At 47.4% G+C, this 22,145-nt stretch overlaps 1 protein-coding gene and 2 non-coding genes across 3 annotated transcripts; all 3 read left to right on the plus strand.

Annotated features, from left to right (window-relative positions):
- The first annotated feature begins 475 nt into the window (after positions 1-475).
- On the plus strand, positions 476-14,624 carry LOC137319391 (zinc finger protein 551-like). Its single transcript, XM_067981620.1, has 3 exons — positions 476-901; positions 2,791-2,917; positions 8,852-14,624. Exon 3 carries the CDS (start codon positions 9,405-9,407, stop codon positions 10,269-10,271), a length of 867 nt encoding a protein of 288 aa, XP_067837721.1. The 5' UTR covers positions 476-901; positions 2,791-2,917; positions 8,852-9,404; the 3' UTR covers positions 10,272-14,624.
- Positions 13,801-13,874, plus strand: trnat-ugu (transfer RNA threonine (anticodon UGU)). Its single transcript has one exon. It is a non-coding gene; the product is annotated as a tRNA-Thr (tRNA).
- A 2,609-nt stretch (positions 14,625-17,233) lies between the features above and the next one.
- On the plus strand, positions 17,234-17,318 carry trnak-uuu (transfer RNA lysine (anticodon UUU)). Its single transcript is given in 2 exon segments — positions 17,234-17,270; positions 17,283-17,318. It is a non-coding gene; the product is annotated as a tRNA-Lys (tRNA).
- The last annotated feature ends 4,827 nt before the right edge of the window (positions 17,319-22,145 follow it).

Raw genomic sequence — 22,145 nt, forward strand, 5'->3', positions numbered from 1 at the left:
GTCCCCCATTCAGTCCGACCATGTCCCCCATTCAGTCCGACCATGTCCCCCATTCAGTCCGACCATGTCCCCCATTCAGTCCGACCATGTCTGATTTGTATTTCACTCCATTTCCCCCCTTGGTTCCATTCCCTTTAATCCCCTCACCCAACAAAAATCCATCAATCTCAGTTTTGAAATTTTCAATTGACCCCCGGCCTCCCCCTTTTCCGGGGGAGAGAGTTCCAGATTCCCACTCCCCTTTGTGTGAAGAAATGCTTCCTGACATCACCCCTGAACGGCTGGGCTCTAATTTTAAGATTATTCCCCCTTGTTCTGGACTCCCCCCACCAGAGGAAATAGTTTCTCTCCATCGACCCCATCAAATCCTTTAATCATCTTAAACCCCTCGATTCGATCACCCCTTAATCTTCTACACTCGAGGGAATACAAGACTCGTCTCTGCAACCTGTCCTCGTAATTTAACCCTTTTAGCCCCGGTATCATTCTGGTGAATCTGCACTGCACCCCCTCCAAGGCCGATATATCCTTCCTGAGGGGACGGTGCCCAGAACTGGACGCAGTGTCTCCAGATGGGGTCTGACCAGAGCTCTGTCCAGCTGTAATATAACTTCCACCTCTTTGTATTCCAGCCCTCGAGATAAAGGCCAACGTTCCATTATCCTTTTTAATGATCTTTTTGTACCTTTCCACCATTGGGAGGGTGGTGTGGGGAGGGAGCTGTGGGGGACAGTTCCGGGCTGGAGCCAGGGTGTAACCTCTCTGTTTCCCCTCCCCCAGGTGACGGACTCCTCCGGCCACATCCTGTACTCTCAGGAGGAGGCGACGAAGGGCAAATTCGCCTTCACCACTGACGACTACGACATGTTCGAGATCTGCTTCGAGAGCCGCCTGCCCCCGGGTGAGTGAGTCCGAGGGGGGGGTCCTGGGGTACGGGGAGGGCTCGGGCAGAAATAATAATAAAAGTGAAAATAGCTCACTGATAAGAAAAAGGGATGAGAACAAAGTCCAGGTCACAAATAGTGTCACAGGTAATATAAATACTTCAGGTTCATCAAAAAAATACAGGAAATAATAAAATAACTGATTAAAAAATAACACAGCAGTGATGAAAAACAAGTGTGATATTTTTAAGAAGTGAGAAAAACAGCATCAGAACCTACGAATTAAGAGCAGGAGTAGGCCATTCGGCCCCTCTGCCATTTGATGAGATCATGGCTGATCTGATTGTGACCTCAACCCTACTTTCCTGTCCACCAACTATAACCTTTGACTCCCCTGTTAATCAGGAATCTATCTAACTCAGCCTGAAAAATATTCACTGACCCTGCCTCCACCGCTCTCTGGGGAAGGGAGTTCCACAGACTCACCACCCTCTGAGAGAAAAAGTTTCTCCTCATCTCCGTCTTAAATGGGAGACCATTTATTTTTAAACTGTGGTCCCCGAGTTCTCGTCTCTCCCACAAGGGGAAACACCCTCTCAACATCTATCCCTTCTCGTCTCCTCACGATCTTATATTTTCAATAAGATCACCTCTCATTCTTCTAAACTCCAGCCTGTCCAGGCCCAACTTGTCCAACCTTTCCTCATAAGATAACCCCCTCATCCCAGGAATCAGTCGAGTGAACCTTCTCTGAACCGCCTCCAAAGCAATTATGTCCTTCCTTAAATAAGGAGACCAAAACTGCACACAGTATATTCTAGATGTGGTCCAGTAGGTCTGTTGCCCAAATAAGAGTTCTCTTCACAAGTGCAGATTGCATAAGGAATAAAACAAGTGAATCAGACAGTTAAAACAAGTATAAAAGGACTGTTCGCAACATAGCTGCCAGACTGGGCCTGCGGCAGGTGATGAGCAAACCAACACAAGGGGAAAAACCTACTTGACTTTGCCCTCACCAATCTACCTGTCACAGATGCATCTGTCCATGACAGTATTGGTCGGAGTGACCACCGCACAGTCCTCGTGGAGACGAAGTCCCGTCTTCGCACTGAGGACACCATCCAACGTGTTGTGTGGCACTACCACCGTGCTAAATGGGATAGATTCAGAACAGATCTCGCAGCTCAAAACTGGGCATCCATGAGGCGCTGTGGGCCATCAGCAGCAGCAGAATTGTATTCCAGCACAATCTGTAACCTCATGGCCCGACATTTTCCTCACTCCACCATTACCAACAAGCTAGGGGATCAACCCTGGTTCAATGAGGAGTGTAGAAGAGCATGCCAGGAGCACCACCAGACGTATCTGAGGTGCCAATCTGGTGTAGCTACAACACAGGACTACATGCATGGTAAACAGCAGAAGCAACATGCTATAGACAGAGCTAAGCAATTCCACAACCAACGGATCAGATCAAAGCTCTGTCGTCCTGCCACATCCAGTCGTGAATGGTGGTGGACAATTAAACAACTAACGGAAAGAGGAGGCTCTGTAAACATCCCCATCCTCAATGATGGCGGAGTCCAGCACGTGAGTGCAAAAACAAGGCTGAAGCGTTTGCAACCATCTTCAGCCAGAAGTGCTGAGTGGATGATCCATCTCGGCCTCCTCCCGACATCCCCACCATCACAGAAGCCAGTCTTCAGCCAATTTGATTCACTCCACGTGATATCAAGAAACAAGATTGGGAGTGTTAAGAACCTCGCCCCTCTCTACAACTCCTCCCCTCGCCTCCAGTGCTTCAATATCCTTTCTGTCGTGTGGGTCTCTCAAGTCAACAATGGATTTACTACATCTTTGTCCGATCTTACAGACCGTCTCTCTCTCTCTCTCTCTCCCTGCCCAGATCGCCAAGGCGGAGAAGCTGAAGCCACTTGAGGTGGAGCTGCGACGATTGGAGGATCTGTCAGAGTCGATCGTCAATGACTTTGCCGACATGAAGCAGCGAGAGGAAGAGATGAGAGACACCAATGGTAGGAGCACCCAGCACAGGCTTCAGTCTGCAACACCCGCCCCTTCTCCACTTACTGCTTCCGGTCTCGGGGACCCTGTCTCGTTCCTCGGTCAGCGTCACTCACCCCTCCGAGTCAGAAGTTTGTGGGTTTTAGCTCCCTCCACCTCCCGGGACATAAGCCCCTCTCCCCTTCTCTCCCCCATAGCACGAGCCTCAGCTTCATACGGTTATCCAGTCGTCCTGTGAAAGATGCAGTGGGCTCTGCTTCAGGCACTTTGTGGCAAAGCATCCCTTGCCCCAACTGCCCTCCACTCGCCCTCGGAGTAAAGAGGGGTGGTCTAGGGCTTGGGTACCAGGGGCCAGGGGTTAAAAGGACTGCAGGACTGATCCCCAGTGTCAAAGGGACTTCGTTTTTTTTAAAAAACGTACATTTATTTCGCCCCTTCCACGACCTCGAGACGTCCCAGATCACTTTATAGCCAGTAATGTACTATTTTGAAGTGTAGTCACTGTTGCAATTTAGGGAACGGGCAGCCAATTTGCACACAGCAAGATCCCACAAACAGCGTTGTGATAATGACCAGATAATCTGTGTTTTAGTGGCGTTGGTTGAGGGATAAATATTGGCCAGAACACCCAGGGGAGAATTCTGCTCTTCTCCCATTCGTGTCCGTGGGATCTTTTACGTCCACCTGAGAGGGGCAGGCAGGGACTCAGTTTAACGTCTCATCGGAAAGACGGCACCTCAGACAGTGCGGCACTCCCTCAGTACTGCACTGGGAGTGTCGGCCTGGATTAGGTGCTCGAGTCTCTGGAGTGGGGCTCGAAGCCACGACCTTCTGACAAGGGGGCCTTGTAGAAGCAGATAAGATTCTGCATATTTTCATTCCAAGTTTGACTGCAGGATAAGGGAACGTGTGTACAAACTGGGGCGAGTGTGGGCAGGATGGAACACCCGGAGGGGAGGCTCTCAGTCGGGTAGCAGAGGGAAAACACAGAGTCCTTTCGTGGGCCGTTAGATGGGGTGCTCCATGGGCTGGAGGCCTCCACTCATCTAAACCAGGGAGTTGGAGTCAGAGGGTCTGGGACCTTTCGACACCAGAGGGCAGAGTTGTGGAATAAGTTTTTGGGGAAGGACGGTATAAACGGGGTCCAGAGACAGAAGGGATCATTTGAAGCCCCTGGGATTAAAGGGACAGTGGCTGCATGGTTACAAAATTGGCTAAGGGACAGAGAGCAGAGAGTAGTGATGAACGGTTGTTTTTCAGACTGGAGGGAAATATACAGTGGTGTTCCCCAGGGGTCAGTATTAGGACCACTGCTCTTTTTGATATATATTAATGACTTGCACTTGGGTATTCAGGGTATTTCAAACTTTGCAGATGATACGAAACTCAGAAATGTAGTAAACAATGTGGAGGATAGTAACAGACTTCAGGAGGACATAGACTGGTGGAATGGGCAGACATGGCAGATGAAATTTAACCCAGAGAAGTGATACATTTTGGTCGGAAGAATGAGGAGAGGCAATATAAACTAAATGGTACAATTTTAAAGGGAATGCAGGAACAGAGAGACCTGGGGAGTGCACAGACACAAATCTTTGAAGGTGGCAAATTGAGAAGGCTGTTAAAAAAAAAAAGCATACAGGATCCTGGGCTTTATTAATAGACATGATGTGGAGATGCCGGTGATGGACTGGGGTGGACAAATGTAAGGAATCTTACAACACCAGGTTATAGTCCAACAAATTTAAAATAAATTTGTTGGACTATAACCTGGTGTTGTAAGATTCCTTACATTTATTAATAGAGGCATAGATTACGAAAGCAAGGAAGTTATACTGAACCTTTCGAAAACACTGGTTCGGCCTCAGCTGGAGTATTGTGTCCAATTCTGGGCACCACACTTTAGGAAGGATGTCATGCCTTGGAGAGGGTGCAGAGGAGATTTACTAGAATGGTACCAGGGATGAGGGATTTCAGTTATGTGGAGAAACTGGGATTGTTCTCTTTAGAGCAGAGAAGGTTACGGGGAGATTTAATAGAGGTGTTCAAAATTATGAAGAGTTTTAATAGATTAAATAAGGAGAAACTATTTCCAGTGGCAGAAGGGTCGGTAACCAGAGGACACAGATTTAAGGTAATTGGCAAAAGAACCAGATGGCGATGAGGGTTTTATTTGTACGCAGCGAGTTATGATCTGGAATGAGCTGCCTGAAAGGGCGGTGGAAGCAGATTTAATAATAACTTTCAAAAGGGAATTGGATAAACACTGAAAGGAAACATTTGCAGGGCTATGGGGAAAGGGCAGGGGAGTGGGACTAATGGGACAGCTCTTTCAAAGAGCCAACACAGGCACGATGGGCCGAGAGGCCTCCTGTGCTGTAAGATTCTCGGTGGTGGGATTGACCTGTTAGGAAGGGACAGGGTGTCAGTTGTGGACAGAGTGACGCTCCCATGAAAGGCCTGCCATGTCCCTGCTCTCACCTGAGCTGTTTCGCGAGAGAGGATCCAGGATGGGGGTTCGGGGGAGGGAGTGACCCCAGGCATCGACCAAAGGGCAGACTCGGAGCAGCAGTGACCCAGGAGCAGGGAAACGGTGCTCGGGGCAGCAAGGTGAAAGGAAGAGGGAGGGCTGCCTTCAGTGAAGTGATCTTAGTGCAGATTGAATCCACTCCTCCAACCTGTTTGATGAGCCCCTCTCTCTCTCTCTCCCTCCGTGCAGAGTCCACCAGTGCTCGTGTCCTGTATTTCAGCATCTTCTCCATGTGCTGCCTCGTCGGCCTGGCCACCTGGCAGGTCTTCTACCTGCGACGCTTCTTCAAAGCCAAGAAGCTCATTGAGTAACGACGATGTGTGTGTGTGTGTAAAACGCTGGCCCGTGTGTGTGTGTCTGTGCCTGGAGAGTGTTCAGTGGGTGGGGTTAATTTACAATAATGTCTCTTTATATTAAATGGGGTGCTTTGAATGTTTCAACTGCAGGTTGTGTTTTAATTCGTAGCATTGCAGTCAGTAATTGGCCCACGGTCGGTGTTTCAGACCAGTCTGAGGGAGTCCTGGAAACAATCAGTATCCTCAGACATGCCCTGGATCAGGAGGTGGGACCAATAGTGTTCGCTGCCCTGAGCTTTCGATGATTGATTGATTGTTTTCGGAAGGTACTGGGATTAATTCCACCCGGCCCCGTCGCTCCCCAGGAGAGAGAGAGAGAGAGAGACAAACGTCCGAACTTCTTTGGGAAAAATCTGACGTTTGTAGAAGTTCCTCTCCAACTCATTTGCCGGTGTGATGCTGCACAGTGTCGAGTGGATTCCTGGAGGAATGCTGCAGGGAGGGAGAGTGCACTGGGGGCTGCATTTCCTTCACTGTGTTGGACTTCACCTGATGGTCATCAGGCACAGCTGGTGACAGCCGCTCCACCCTGTCGATGCTGCACCTTGAACCTCATAGGATCTTACAGCACAGGAGGAGGCCGTTCAGCCCATCGTGCCTGTGCTGGCTCTTTGAAAGAGCTGTCCAATTAGTCCCTCTTTCCCCGCGGTCCTGCAAATTTCTCCCCTTCAAATATTTGTCCTGTTCCCTTTTGAAAGTTATTACAAATTTCCCGGGGGCCGCTGGGCTGCTGCTCGCCGGTGGAATTTCCATCAGGGGCCCACCGTGACTAATGGCCGCTGACCCAGGAAACTGGACAAATGTAAGGAATCTTACAACACCAGTTATAGTCCAACAATTTTATTTTAAAATCACAAGCTTTCGGAGATTATCTCCTTCGCCAGGTGAGTGAGTGAAAGGTTCTCAAATCGCATATCTTGTATTAGGCTGGGACACCATCACACCAATCAAAGGTGTCGTTGGTGTTCAGACAGGTTCACCACGGAAAACAGTAGGTCCCAGTATACTGAATACACATTGTGTCAAATTACACAGACAGAGAGAAAGAGACCCGAAAGGCAGAGAGAGAGAGAGAATATTAAAAACAGATAACTTTTTTTCCCCCTTGCTGGTGGGGTTACGTGTAGCGTGACATGAACCCAAGATCCCGGTTGAGGCCGTCCTCATGGGTGCGGAACTTGGCTATCAATTTCAGCTCGACGATTTTGCGTCGTCGTGTGTCTCGAAGGCCGCCTTGGAGAACGCTTACCCGAAGATCGGAGGCTGAATGTCCTTGACTGCTAAAGTGTTCCCCGACTGGGAGGGAACCCTCCTGTCTGGCGATTGTTGCGCGGTGTCCGTTCATCCGTTGTCGCAGTGTCTGCATGGTCTCGCCAATGTACCATGCTCCGGGGCATCCTTTCCTGCAACGTATGAGGTAGACAACGTTGGCCGAGTCACAGGAGTATGAACCATGTACCTGGTGGGTGGTGTCCTCTCGTGTGATGGTGGTCTCCGTGTCGATGATCTGGCGTGTCTTGCAGAGGTTGCGTGGCAGGGTTGTGTGGTGTCGTGGACGCTGTTCTCCAGTGTACTGGGACGTGCTGTTCACCGTGGCTCATCTGTCTGAACACCAACGACACCTTTTGATTGGTGTGATGGTGTCCCAGCCTAATAGAAGATATGCGATTTGAGAACCTTTCACTCATTCACCTGACGAAGGGGATCATCTCCGAAAGCTTGTGATTTTAAAATAAATTTGTTGGACTATAACCTGGTGTTGTAAGATTCCTTACATTAATTGAACCCGTCAGTTGCAACATTTAATAAAACGAAATTAATAAAGGTTACCGTAAAAAATATTTTCTGGATTTCTCCAAAGTGGGGGAGCTTCGACGCAGTGTGTTTGTGCCGGTTTAAATGGCACAAAGAGCTGGGGTTTCAGTTTATTTTATTATCCTTGGACCAAACGCGCTCTCCCTGTTTCCAATGTCTTTGTTTTTCGGCCTGATATTAAGATCATCAATGGCGGCTGCATCACCCAGCATGCAGCGCGGTTCAGATTGTGCCCTATCTGAATCAGTGGAGCCCAGCGCGCAGGCGCAGTAGTGACTCATTATCGGTCAGTGTGTCCTGAGCATGCGCGGCCAGTCGAGGCTGCGGGAGGAGCGCGTTCGGTGCAGGTCAGAGGATCGGAGCAAGAGGCTCAATAAACCCCGGGGCCCGGGTCCGGGCTCAGGCCCAGGCTCAGGCTTTACAAACCCCGAGTGCGGCCCCAGACCCGAATATAAAACAGTGAACATTATCCCCCCCTCACTACCCGCCGGGAAATGAAGGGGAAATGGGGATCGGTCAGGGAGCGTCTGTAAATGAAGGGGAAATGGTGATCGGTCAGGGAGCGTCTGTAAATGAAGGGAAATGGTGATCGGTCAGGGAGCGTCTGTAAATGAAGGGGAAATGGGGATCGGTCAGGGAGTGTCTGTAAATGAAGGAGAAATGGTGATCGGTCAGGGAGCGTCTGTAAATGAAGGAGAAATGGTGATCGGTCAGGGAGCGTCTGTAAATGAAGGAGAAATGGTGATCGGTCAGGGAGCGTCTGTAAATGAAGGGAAATGGTGATCGGTCGGGGAGCGTCTGTAAATGAAGGAGAAATGGTGATCGGTCAGGGAGCGTCTGTAAATGAAGGAGAAATGGTGATCTCTATATCTTCAGTCATCCAGGGAGCTCGAGCTTTGGATGCCATTTCTTTCCTCCTCGTGGGAATCTGTCCACTCTGTCCCCAAACCAACTCCTCCTTGAAGACCTCCCACTGTTCAATTACTGTTCTGCCTGCTGTACTCACACTCTCTCACATTCACTCTCACACTCTCTCTCTCACACTTTCACTCATGGTTTCGGGCCACTGAAAGATGATGCGATGGGTTTGGATTTCAGCACAGGGAGGAGGGAGAGTGTGTGGGACGGGGATTTACAGCTTTGAGTAATGAGAGAGGAAATAATGTTCCATAGAAAGTAGAGCTATCTGATCTGAATTTCTATCTTGTAATTTCAGTGATAACTTTCATAAACTTCTTTTACAGGGGAGGATTTGCAGAGGGAAACTCAAACCAAAGATCACGTCAAGATCTGACAGAGTCACTCGATTCATCAGGACCTGAATATCATCGGCCTTTGAATGTGGAAGGAGAAATGTTTGTCTGTTCTATCTGTGGGAGAAGATTTCAAACATCAGTGTGAGTGGAAAAGCACCGAGACACACACACCCGAATGAGAGTGTTCCAGTGCACTGACTGTGGAAAGAGCTTTAACCAGTTACACAGCCAGAAAAAACACCGCACCGTCCACAGTGGGGAGAAACCGTACACGTGTTCTGTGTGTGGACGAGGTTTCAACTGATCGTCCAACCTGGAGAGACACAAGGACACCCGGACCACGGAGAAACCGTGGAAATGTGGGGACTGTGGGAAGGGATTCAATTACCCTTCAGAGCTGGAAACTCATCGACGCCGTCACACTGGGGAGAGGCCGTTCACCTGCTCCGTGTGTGGGAAGGGATTCGCTCAGTCATCCGGCCTCCTGACACACCAGCGAGTTCACACTGGGGAGAGACCTATTAAATGTTCTGACTGTGAGATGAGGTTTAAATGCAAAAGGAATCTGCTGACACACCAACGTACCCACACTGGGGAGAGGCCGTTCACCTGCTCCGTGTGTGGGAAGGGATTCACTCAGTCATCCGCCCTGCTGACACACCAGCGAGTTCACACTGGGGAGAGGCCGTTCACCTGCTCCGTGTGTGGGAAGGGATTCACTCAGTCATCAAACCTGCTGACACACCAGCGACTTCACACTGATGAGAGACCTTTTAAATGTTCTGACTGTGAGAAGAGGTTTAAAAGCAAAATTGAACTGCTGAGACACCATCGTGCTCGCACTGGGGAGAGGCCGTTCACCTGCTCCGTGTGTGGGAAGGGATTCGCTCTGTCATCACACTTTCTGTCACACCAGCAAGTTCACACTGGGGAGAGGCCGTTCACCTGCTCCGTGTGTGGGAAGGGATTCGCTCAGTCATCGACCCTGCTGACACACCAGCGAGTTCACACTGGGGAGAGGCCGTTCCCCTGCTCAGTGTGTGGGAAGGGATTCACTCAGTCATCGACCCTGCTGACACACCAGCGAGTTCACACTGGGGAGAGGCCGTTCACCTGCTCAGTGTGTGGGAAGGGATTCACTTGGTCATCCACCCTGCTGAAACACCAGCGAGTTCACACTGGGGAGAGGCCGTTCACCTGCTCAGTGTGTGGGAAGGGATTCGCTCAGTCATCGACCCTGCTGACACACCAGCGAGTTCACACTGGGGAGAGGCCGTTCACCTGCTCAGTGTGTGGGAAGAGATTCACTCAGTCATCGACCCTGCTGAAACACCAGCGCGTTCACACTGAGAGACCTTTAAATGTTCTGACTGTGGGAAGAGATTTAAAATCAGAAACGAACTACTGAGACATTGACGCACTCACACTGGGGAGAGACTGTTCACCTGCTCCGTGTGTGGGAAGAGATTCACTCGATCATCCCACCTTCTGAAACATTAACTTGTTGACACTATTGAGTGACCTTTTCATGCAGTGACTGTGAGAAGAGCTTTAAAAGTAGAAATGAACTGCTGACACATCAACGCATGCCCATTGGTTGAGAGACTGTTCACCTGCTCCGTGTGTGGGAAGTGATTCACTCAGTCATCACACGTGCTGAGACACCAGCGAGTTCACGAAATGAGCAGGTCCAACGAGCCAGTCTGTAACACAGGCCAATGACTCAGTGCAGCTCGTTACCCAGTCACTGGGCTCCGTTATAGCCTCTCCTGTCAGTAACACACAAAGAGAAATTGTAAATCTGAAACAGAAAGAGATAATGTATAACACTTCAGATCAACCACCAGTTTTTCCCTCTTTCCGGCTTTTAAAACAATCTGTTTCACAGTTTGTCAAACCCGAAACAGCCTCTGGGATTTGCTGATTGAGAATTTCAGTGGAAATTGGGACCGTCATTCAGTATCGGAACAAATATCCCCGCTGAGGTTTCGGGGTTGTTACTGGTTTATTTATATCAGTGAGTGACCAATTTTAAACTAGGTGAGGGTTTAAACCTAAGGTAAGAGCCTGGGATAGACAAGAGATTCTTCAATGTATCAAGTTAAATTACACTGATTCCACCAACACTGGACATCACATCCCTCAAACATTGTTACCTGTTACTGTATAAAACTGGTGAGGGTGGAAATGGGAAATAACTGCAAAAAACTTCATTGTATCAAAGTTAATTCTGATCATTATTATTATACAAACATTCTACAGCCGGTCCCTTAAAAAGGACCCAATATCAAACCAGTCCCCAGTCCTTGGGCCTGTGCCGATGTTGTGATTTGCACCCGCTTCTGACTGACTTGGTATCAGACGCACTCCCGTCAACAGTAAACGGATGGAGCCGGATCCATAAGAGAAAAATGAGGACCGAGCTCCGCGGTTCTCCCAGAGTGCGGGAGGCGGAGTAACAGCAGCAGACAGAGAGATCTCTCTGAACCAGCCGCTGCCGCCGGAGAGAAGCGAGTCCCGTTCCGAGCCGTGTCTGTCAGGCGCCCGCTGACCCTCTCTTCACTGAAGGGGACCGATTCAGCACCAACTCACACACCCACCATTGGATCATTGAATCACCTTCAACACCTGAATTACATCACCACTTAATCCTCTGTACACGAGGAAATACAAACCTTGTCCACGCAACTTGCCCTCATAATGTAACCATTTTAGCCCCGGTATCATTGTGGTGAAACTGCGCTGCACCTCCTGCAAGGCCAATATATCCTTCCTGAGGGGTGTGCCCAGAACTGAATGCAATACTTTAAATGGGGTCTCACCAGAGCTTTCTATCTGGAACATATTTCCATGTCTTTGAATTCCAGCTCCCTTGAGATAAAGGCCAACATCACATTAGACTTTAAAATTATTTTTTCAGCAGTCCACTGGCTTTTCGTGATTTCTGTACTTCGATCCCTAAATCTCTCTGCTCCTCCATAGTTCCGAGCTTCTCAACATTTAGAAAATACTCTGATCAATATTGCTTCCGTCCAAAGTAGATGACCCGATACTTCCCCATATTGAAAGTTTGAACAGGCTGGGGCTCTTCTGTATAGAAAAGAGGAGGCTGAGGGTGACCTGATATCGGGCTTTAAGATTATGTGAGGGCTTTATAGGTGAGGCATAGACAAGGCGTTCGCTCTTGTGGGAGTGGGGACTCCAAAACATTGGGGCCATGAATATAATCCAGTCACTAATGTATCCAATCTGGCATTCAAGAGAAACAGACTTACCCAGAGAGGCGTTAGAATGTTCAACTCACCACCACAAGGAGTAGTTAAGGCGAATAGAATGGATGCATTTCCGGGGAAGCTGGATAAGCACATAGAGGAGAAGGGAATATTAGAGTTTGCTCATAGGGTTAGATGAAGAGGGGTTGGAGGAGGCTCGTCTGCAGCATAAACACCGGTATAGTCTAGTTGGGCCGAATTGCCTGTTTCTGTGATGTACATTCGATGTAATTCTATGTAAGCTCCATCTGACACAGTTTTACCAACTCACTGAATCTATCAATTTCCCTTTGTAACTTTATGCTCCCATCTACACTACTCACTGCGCCTCCTAACTCGATGTCAGCGACAAACGTGAGTGTTCGGCTCTCTATTCCTTCATCTCCCTCATTTATACATATCGGAAAAAGCTGATGCCCCAGAACTAATCACATCCGGCCAATTTGAGTACATCCCTTATTCTCCCGGGCCTCTGCCTCCCACCTTCTAACCAACTCCCGACCCATTTCAATTGGTTGCCTTAAATTCCACGCACTCTAATTTTTGTTGACAGTCTCTTATGTGGTCCCTTATTGGATGCCTTTGGAAGTCAATGTCCATCTCACACCCAGAGACACTCCATTATCGAGCACGTTAGTTACATCTTCAAAAAGTTCAACGAGCTTTGTTAGACTTGACTTCCCCTTTACAAATCCATGCTGGCTCTCTCTGATTACTCCATATTTATCCAAGTGCTCAGTCATTCTTTCCCCAATAACGGATACTGGTAACTTCCCCACAACAGGCGTCAGACTGATAGGCCTAGAATTTCCAACTTTATCTCTCCGACCCATCGAAATAATGGAGTGACATTGACAATGTTTCAATTAAAGCAACAATTCCTGAATCAAGAGAGTTTTGATCAATCATAGTTCCTTCCCTATTCCTCTTATTCCCCTGGGATGGTAAACATCAGGTCCTGGAGATTTGACAATCTTTAATCTCATTATTTTCTCCACTGCCATTATTTTATTTACACTGAATCCCCTTGATTTATTTACAGTTTTCCTCGTGTCTCTGCTATGTTCGCCTCATCCTTTTCTATGAAGACCGATGCAAAGTAAATATTTAGCAACTCTGCCATTTCCTGATTTTCAATTACAATATCACCTCCATCTGTCTTTAAGGGTCCCACATTACTCTTAGTCACCCTTCTTTCTCTTAATATACCTGTAAATACCGTGATTGTTGTCGTTATTTTCCCTCACAAGTTTTTGCTCCTTTTCCCTTTTTGGACCTCTTCGGTTTTTTCGTTTCAGCACCACAATAAACAACACTTTGCTGTAAAGTTCGGCTCAATGATGGGCCGAAGGGCCTCTATCCGTGCTGTGTAACTCTATGACTCAATAGTTCTCCAATGTCAGAGCGAGAATTGTCTGAACCCCGAATTGTCTGAACCCCGAATTTATTTAATGTAACAAACACAAGCACACTTAATCATCCGTGTATCAACACACTGATGGATACACAAAGATAAACACAGCGAGAAATGCAGGCAGTATCAGGATGCACAGGTAAACGGACAAGGGAAACAGACAAAGATAAAACGGTCTGTGCCTCGAACAGACAGTAACGTGTCGCTGATCGATATTAGTGAGACGAGGTGGGGAACAGGTGCTGTTAATTGGTGCTGTGGTTTAGTTGGTTAAAGCATCTGTCTTGTAAACAGGCGATCCTGGGTTCAACTCCCAGCAGTGCCTTGTGTCACTTATTATTTTTACCTCATTTGTGGAATTCAGCGACAAAGTCACACTTTGGAATTGGTATTTGTTGAGGTTTGAGGAGGAAACCGATATCAGAATGACTGTTCAAAAACACCATTTCATCGCACAGACAGACCTCTCATAGAATGTGTCTGTAACACTTTAATTTAAGGACACGTTCTTGTTTCTGGGCTCGTCGGGGTCAGGGTATAATTCACGATTTATGTCATCGAGGAGCGAATGGTTATCTCCTGGACCTCCGGATAGCAGTGATAAAGTTCGAGGACACACAGAAGCGGACAGGGTGGTCGGGGTCTGGAACTCACTGTCTGAAAGGGTGGTCGAGGCAGAAAACCTCAACTCATTTAAAAAGTGCATGGATGTGTATTTGAAGTGCCGTAACCTGCAGGGCTACGGACCAAGCCCTGGAAAGTGGGATTAAGCTGGATAGCTCTTTTTCGGCCGTCACAGACACGATGGGCCGAATGGCTTCCTTCTGTGCTGCAGCTTTCTCTGATTCTATGATTCCGTGTGTGGGAAGGGATTCACTCAGTCATCACACGTGCTGAGACACCAGGAAGTTCAAAAGTGACTGCAGGGGTTGGATTCTGCTGTTAATCCCATCCAGGACTGAACCATGTTCATTCTGACAGTTGGGGTTTGTTTCTCCTGATGTTAATAACCCCTATAACTGGGCTGGAGTTTAATATTGTGGATATCTGTTAAATAAATCACCTGTTTTAAACACCTTGTTGTAGATTTTGGTCTTTCCCACCTGAGTGTTTAGCATCACCTGACTGGAGCTCAGAAAGGACAATCTGGGGGGAGGATCGTCCGGTGGGAACAGAACTTCAGCCTGGACACAGTCCTTCAGGGCCACACTGAGAGGGGCAAACGGCACTTTGGTCTTTCTCGTCTCTCTTCACTGACAGCAATGTCGCCGTGAGGCATCCAGTCTAAAAATAATCGTGGTAATTATTCTATGAAGATTTAACCTGTTTGTGTGACAGTCCTGAGTCTACCATTTAAGGCAGGTGTTAACTCATTTAAAATAAACCCGTTTAAAATAAATGGGTTATGAATTGTGATTTCCGTGAAGCCAATGTTCCATTCCTTTATATGATTCATGTGCCTGCTCTCCGACAACAGGGTAAATGGTGGAATATCAGCCCTGCTCAGCCGGCAATGATCACGGTACATTTTCTTGAAGACAAAACACACATTGAAATCCTGGAACTTTGAGGTGATGATTCCTTAGGGAAAATAAAATTCGGGCTCGAACCATCAAACTTTCGTGCTCACCGATAGCACCACCGAGACAGGTGAAGAATTCACCCATTAAACCAGTAACTCACTGAGCTCAACTTTTTTAATGCAGCGACCAATATAACACCTGTCCACAGTCAGTCCAAAATGAATGGTTGAAACTTGCAGGAGTGAAAATCCAACGAGCCGTTCTTCACTCTTAAACCAGCAACTGTGAATTTAAGAGAAACGTGCGGGAGAAATACTCGATTTCAGCGCGGTGACACTGGGCCAGAGTAAAGCTCAGTTAATATGATCGCCGAGTGGCGAGAGGGTGGATTTGGAATTCCTGAGCGACCGCACTGCGCATTTTCCAGATCTGCTTGGAGCACCAATCCCTTCAATTCATCACTTACAGGGACAATTCGATTCCCGGTTTCTTTTCCCTGATGCTTGGTGAAATTTTAAAAATTGAAAGCGACCAATATCAAAGCGAACCTCGTCACCGACATGCTCACAGATACAGAGCGGCCTCACTCTGCTTCAGTGAGATGAAAGCCCAGAGTGGTTTCAAGGTCGAATGCAATTGTAAGCAAAGCTCGTTCAATGAAAGTGCAGGTCATTGAGGTGCCTTTAAAGTCCTGATTGTTTGAACTGAATTTCTTCCGAAAGCGCTTGAGATTCAGGTGGAGTGATTTGGGGACTTCCTTTCCCTCTTCGCAAAAGTTTGAACCGCAGCTCAAGATCAAAAGTCCCGGGCTAAATTAGTGATTCTCCGGGATATGAACCTCGCATCGAGAATTATACCCCGACCTCAATGAGCCCAGAAACAAGAACGTGTCGTCACATTTACGTGTCACGGTCACATTCTAAACTGGTTTGTCCTGTACTGTACATTACTGTCTAAATATTACAGATAAGCAGAGCACTTGAGCTGTCACAGCTGTGACTTTGACTTTTCTCCCTCTCCTCTGGATCTCCCCGGCAACTGCGACTAACCACAATCTTCTCTCACACTTCTCCATCAGGAAGTTCCGAGCCTCGGTTTTCAAATGAAATAACGCCCATCTCTCCAATCACCGACAGCCCAGAGAGAGTTTCATAATTTCAGCTCCCACTTTGCCCAAATCCTCCTTAAAGTACCGTGAAAAAATTGGCTTTTCGTCAATAATAATATTATTAAATGTTATTGTCTTCAGGGGCATTGTTTAAGATTTCACGGCTTTTAAAGATCACTGCTGATGTTTAACGAATCGCCTCTTGTTTGGCGGTTTCTGTGTGGGAAAGATCAGGAAGCGATAATTGAGAGACCGAGGATGAAGCTGTTTGATGGGAGCACTGGGGACACAGACCGTGCGCGGCTCCAGTGGAGCAATCGGTCAGCGCGCGTTATTTCTACAATAATTATACACTCGAGAAATGCTGGGGTTGTGAGTTTCAGCGCCATCTAAAGTAGTTGAACCTTCTAAACATTTTGACTGGAGTTCAAGGTACAACCGGTTCCATAACACATCGACTTCTTCATGTCCCCATGTGGGCACTGAGGCTCCTCGGGCCTCCCGTCTTGCAATAGCAGGTGAGAGTTTATTTGTTTATAGGAGGGAGAGGGGGCGATTGGCGAGAGCTGAAATGGTAAAGCGGCCGGTACGACATCTTTAAATCTAAAGAACCAAACACACAATTCTTCTTTCCGTGAAGCAGGGATTCATCGGTTTGAAGTGTCGTGTAGGGAAAATTCGGGAGGCAAATCTGCTGCCTGGTGTCACGGTGTAACGGGTGAAATTATTCAGCTTTCAATTGTTGATCGGCTGAAATGTCGAGAGGCCTTTCCCAGCTCCCGTGTGGAACAAGTTCAGCTTTTGAGCCATTGGGTAAAGTGTTTTATTTAATTGCTGCGAACGAATGACAAGAAATTTTGTACAAACAAGAGGAATTGTAAAATCACGAGTTCGCTGTCCATGTTTCTTGCATCATGTTCAACAGAAACAAGGATTCTCCTCAACACGTTGCTGAAAATTGTACAAAAGTGATACTCCCCCCAATTCGACATCGACGGGGATAATTCAGAGTCCCACCATGAATCTGTATGATGGAAACTAATTTAACAGCGAGCCTGGATAGCTCAGTCGGTAGAGCATCAGACTTTTAAAACAGGTAGTGATCTGAGGGTCCAGGGTTCAAGTCCCTGTTCAGGCTAAGAGTTTTAAAACAGCTGGCAAGTTCAGCTTTTCCAGCGGACCAACATCAGCGAAAGGAGCAAGAGTTGGCCATTCAGTCCCTCGAGCCTGCTCCGCCATTTGATAAGGTCATCGCTGATCTTCGACCTCAACTCCACTTTCCCGACCTGTCCCCATATCTCTTGAGTTCCTTCGTGTCCAAAATTCGATCTATCTCAGTTTTGAATCTGTTCAATGGCTCAGCATCCACAGCCCTCTGAGGTAGAGAATTCCAATGGTTCACAACCCGCTCAGTGAAGAAATCTCTGTACTAAATGGCCGCCCCCTTATCTTGAGATTATAACCAATACTTCCAGACTCTCCAGCTAGGGGAAACAACATCCCAGCATCTACCCTGTCACTTTCGCCCCAGACAAATTGCTCGCACAAAATGGAATTTACTGTTAGAACACGAAAGACTTGTTCAGACAATGACAGCACCAAGTGCGGGTCGGCAGGTACATGAAATGGACAGTGAGGGGAAATATTACCACAAGCTGCTGGTGGAACTGTTTCCATTTCCAAAACACACGCACCGAATCAGTGCAGCTCCTGGGAAAGGTGCAAGGCAACGCAGGACTGTCATGTCTCACTTGAAGCAATTGACACACACAAGATTCTGCCATCACGAGCCATCTCCTTCTGTTTCTGTCACTACTTTATCTCCAGCTTCCTCTGCTCCTCCAGATGCCGGTGAATTAGATGTTCAAAGCAAATACTGCGACTTAACGAGAAAAAATACCTTAACTGGAAAGCAGGAGAGGTGAAGAATGATGCTGGGTATTGAGAGACGATGGATTTTGCAGATACCAGGATAAATAGACACAACGACCTCATCTCCCTGCTTCTTCGGATACTGAATATCTTCATGCTCAAGAGATGTTCTCACTGCCCCAGGCCCATTTTCTCCAGTCGCATCTCCCACCAATCTTGCACACGCTGCTTCGCTCTGAAATTGTGCATTTTTTTCACACTGGGGTTTAATTTGAAGAAAACATTGCTGTGATCAGCTGGTGTTGTTAAGGAGACGGAGCACAAGAAGATACATAAAAGGCAAATGATAACAGTGACTGTTAAGATCCTGTGAGCTACAGTTAAAGGTCGGTAACATTTAAAGTGTCAGGCAGCAGATCTTTTCAAAATCTTGACACAAATGGCAAGAAAACACAACGCAGAATTTGATCAATGTCATGACTTTCAAATAGCAGACATTTTATACACAAGGCAAGAAAGATTTACAAGGGTGTTGCCTGGACTGTAGAATTTTAGCTAAGAGGAAAGATTGGATAGGTTGGGGATGTTTTCTTTAGAACAGAGGAGACTGAAGGCAGATTTAATTGAGGTGAACAAAATTATGAGGGGCCAAGATTGTGTGGATTGGAAGGACCCATTTCCCTTAGCAGAGAGGTTAATAACCAGGGGCATAGATTTAAAGTGATTGGTAGGAGGATTAGTGGGGAACTGAGGAGAAATTCTTTCACCCAAGGGTTGTGGGGGTCTGAAACTCACTGCCTGAAAGGGTGATAGAGGCAGATACCCTCATCACATTTAAAGAGTACGTGGGTATGTACTTGAAGTGCCGTGACCTACAAGGCTACAGACCAAGAGCTGGAAAGTGGGATTAAGCTGGATAGCTCTTTTTCGGCCGGCACGGACATGTTGGGCTGAATGGCCTCTTTCTGTGCTATAAATTTCATTGATTCTATGATTCTATTTAACAGTAAGCAGGGTAGTTTAGGGGTCATGAGAACGCTACTGAAGAAAAATAACTGCTGGGAACCAAGCAATGTGTCCTTGTAAACCACAGATTAGGGAAGTTCCAGCTCCAGTGACAGAGATGGATCACAACAGGGTATAAAAGTGTGGGGATACTGATGTAAGGGACAGTCAGGACTGGAGACACCGGAGATCAAGCTCAGGGCGCCTGAGGTTCCATCCAGCGGGATCATCTCGTGTATCCGGAGGACTTGCATGTTTACTCTGGTGGAGGAAAGAGAATTTGCTCATATATTTCTTAATAAGATATTAAAGTTGCTGACTCTCAGACTTGTTAATTAATAAGACAATCTGTGCACGTCACAATGAAGTCACTGACACTCCTCTTCACAGTTCCCCACGCTGCCAATTTTGGCGTCATCGAGAGATTTTCACCTTGTGTCCCACATACCCAAGCTCAGATCATTCTCGATATTGAGAAGAGCAATGGTCCCAACACTGACCCTGGGGGACACCACTGTTTACATCCCTCCAGTCTGAAGAACATCCATTAACCACTACTCTCTGTTTTCTGCCCTTTACACAGATTCCTACCCACACTGCCCCATTCATTTTAATAGCCTCCTGTCCGGCAGCTTGTCAAATACCTTTTCACAATCCATCTACACAACATCCACTACATTCCCTTTATCAGTAGACTTGAGATATCTCAAATAATCCATGTTGGCTGTTCTTCATTCATGTGTTTTTCTAACAAATGTTGAAATGTTTGCTCCACCTCATCTGGTTTCATCTGTTTCAAGCCACAACAGAAAGGTCGAGTTTTCTCCTGGAGCGAAAGATGCTTCAGACAATGAGGGACATCCGGGCTTAGACCCGCCCATTCAGTGCCGCAACTCCCGCCCCTCACACACTCTGATTGGTTGCAGGACCAACTGTTCGCTCATCTCTCCAGTCAATTCACCAAAAGACCACAAGAGAAAGGAGCAGGAGTCGGCCATTCGGCCCCTCGAGCCTGATCCACCATTTAATGAGATCATGGCTGATCTAATTTTTAGATTAATTCGACTTTTGCGCCCTTTCCCCATATCCTTTGACTCCTTTTCTGATTAAAAATTTGTCTAACTCAGCCTTGAATGTGCTCAATGACTCAGCCTCCACAGCTTTATGGGGTAAAGCATTCCAAAGATTCACAACCCTCTGGAAGAAGAAATTCCTCCTCATTTCCGTCTTAAACAAGCGACCCCTTATTCTGAGACTATACCCCCTAGTTTTAGATTCCCCCATGAGGGGTAACATCCTCTCAGCATCAACCCTGTTGAGCCCCCTCAGAATCTTGTATGTTTCAATAAGATCTCCTCTCATTCTTCTAAACTCCAATAATTATAGACCAAACCTGTTCAATCTTTCCTTTTCAGACAACCCTTCCATACCCGGAATCAACCTCGTGAACCTTCTCTGAACTGCCTCCAATGCAAGTATGCCTTTCCTTAAATAAGGTCACCAGAACTGTACGCAGTACTCCAGGTGTGGTCTCACCAGCACCCTGTACAGTTGTAGCATGACTTCCCTGCTTTTATACTCCATCCTGCTAGAAATAAAGGCCAATATTCCGTTTGCCTTCCGGATAACCTGCTGCACTTGTATGTTGACTTTTTATGTTTCATGTACGAGGACACCCAGATCCCTCTGTGCCGCAGCGTTTTGTAGTATTTCTCCATTCAAATAATATTTTGCTGTTTTATTTTTCCTCCCAAAGTGGATGACTTCACATTTTCCCACATGAGATTCCATCCACCAAATTTTTGCCCATCTGCTTAACCTGTCAATATCTCTTTACAGACACTTTGTATCCTTATCGCAATTTGCTTTTCCACCAATCTTTGTATCATCAACAAATTTGGCCACAAGACACTCTGTTCCTTCATCCAAGCCATTAATATATATTGTAAATAGTTGAGACCCCGGCACTGATCCCTGCGGCACCCCACCGATAAAAGGAAATTCCGATCAATTCCTGCTGCTCCTATTGGTCCGGATATCTCCTTAATCACCAGGGCGGGGTTAATGGTGAAACTGACGGTCCTGAGGTGCAGTTGGAAAATAAACATTAATTGAACCCGTCAGTTGCAACAATTAATAAAACGAAATTAATAAAAGTAACCGAAAAAAATATTTTCTGGAGTTCACCAATGTGGGGCGGGGGCTTCTATGCTGTGTGCTTGTGCCGGTTTAAATGGCACGAAGGGCTGGGCTTTCAGTTTATTTTATTTTCCTTGGTCCAAACGCGCTCGCCCTGCTTCAAATGTCTTTGCTTTTCGGCCTGATATTAAGATCATCAATGGCGGCTGCATCACCCAGCATGCAGCGCGGTACAGATTGTGCCCTATCTGAATCAGTGGAGGCCAGTGCGCAGGCGCAGTAGTGTCTCATTACCGGGCAGTGTGTCCTGAGCATGCGCGGCCAGTCGAGGCTGCGGGAGGAGCGCGTTCGGTGCAGGTCAGAGGATCGGAGCAAGAGGCTCAATAAACCCCGGGGCCCGGGTCCGGGCTCAGGCCCAGGCTCAGGCTTTACAAACCCCGAGTGCGGCCCCAGACCCGAATATAAAACAGTGAACATTATCCCCCCCTCACTACCCGCCGGGAAATGAAGGGGAAATGGGGATCGGTCAGGGAGCGTCTGTAAATGAAGGGGAAATGGGGATCGGTCAGGGAGCGTCTGTAAATGAAGGAGAAATGGTGATCGGTCAGGGAGCGTCTGTAAATGAAGGAGAAATGGCGATCCGTCAGGGAGCGTCTGTAAATGAAGGAGAAATGGTGATCGGTCAGGGAGCGTCTGTAAATGAAGGAGAAATGGTGATCGGTCAGGGAGCGTCTGTAAATGAAGGAGAAATGGGGATCCGTCAGGGAGCGTCTGTAAATGAAGGAGAAATGGTGATCGGTCAGGGAGCGTCTGTAAATGAAGGAGAAATGGTGATCGGTCAGGGTGCGTCTGTAAATGAAGGAGAAATGGTGATCGCTCAGGGAGCGTCTGTAAATGAAGGGGAAATGGTGATCGGTCAGGGAGCGTCTGTAAATGAAGGAGATATGGT

Source organism: Heptranchias perlo, unplaced genomic scaffold (genome assembly GCF_035084215.1).
Source record: "Heptranchias perlo isolate sHepPer1 unplaced genomic scaffold, sHepPer1.hap1 HAP1_SCAFFOLD_833, whole genome shotgun sequence".
NCBI lineage: Eukaryota > Metazoa > Chordata > Chondrichthyes > Hexanchiformes > Hexanchidae > Heptranchias > Heptranchias perlo.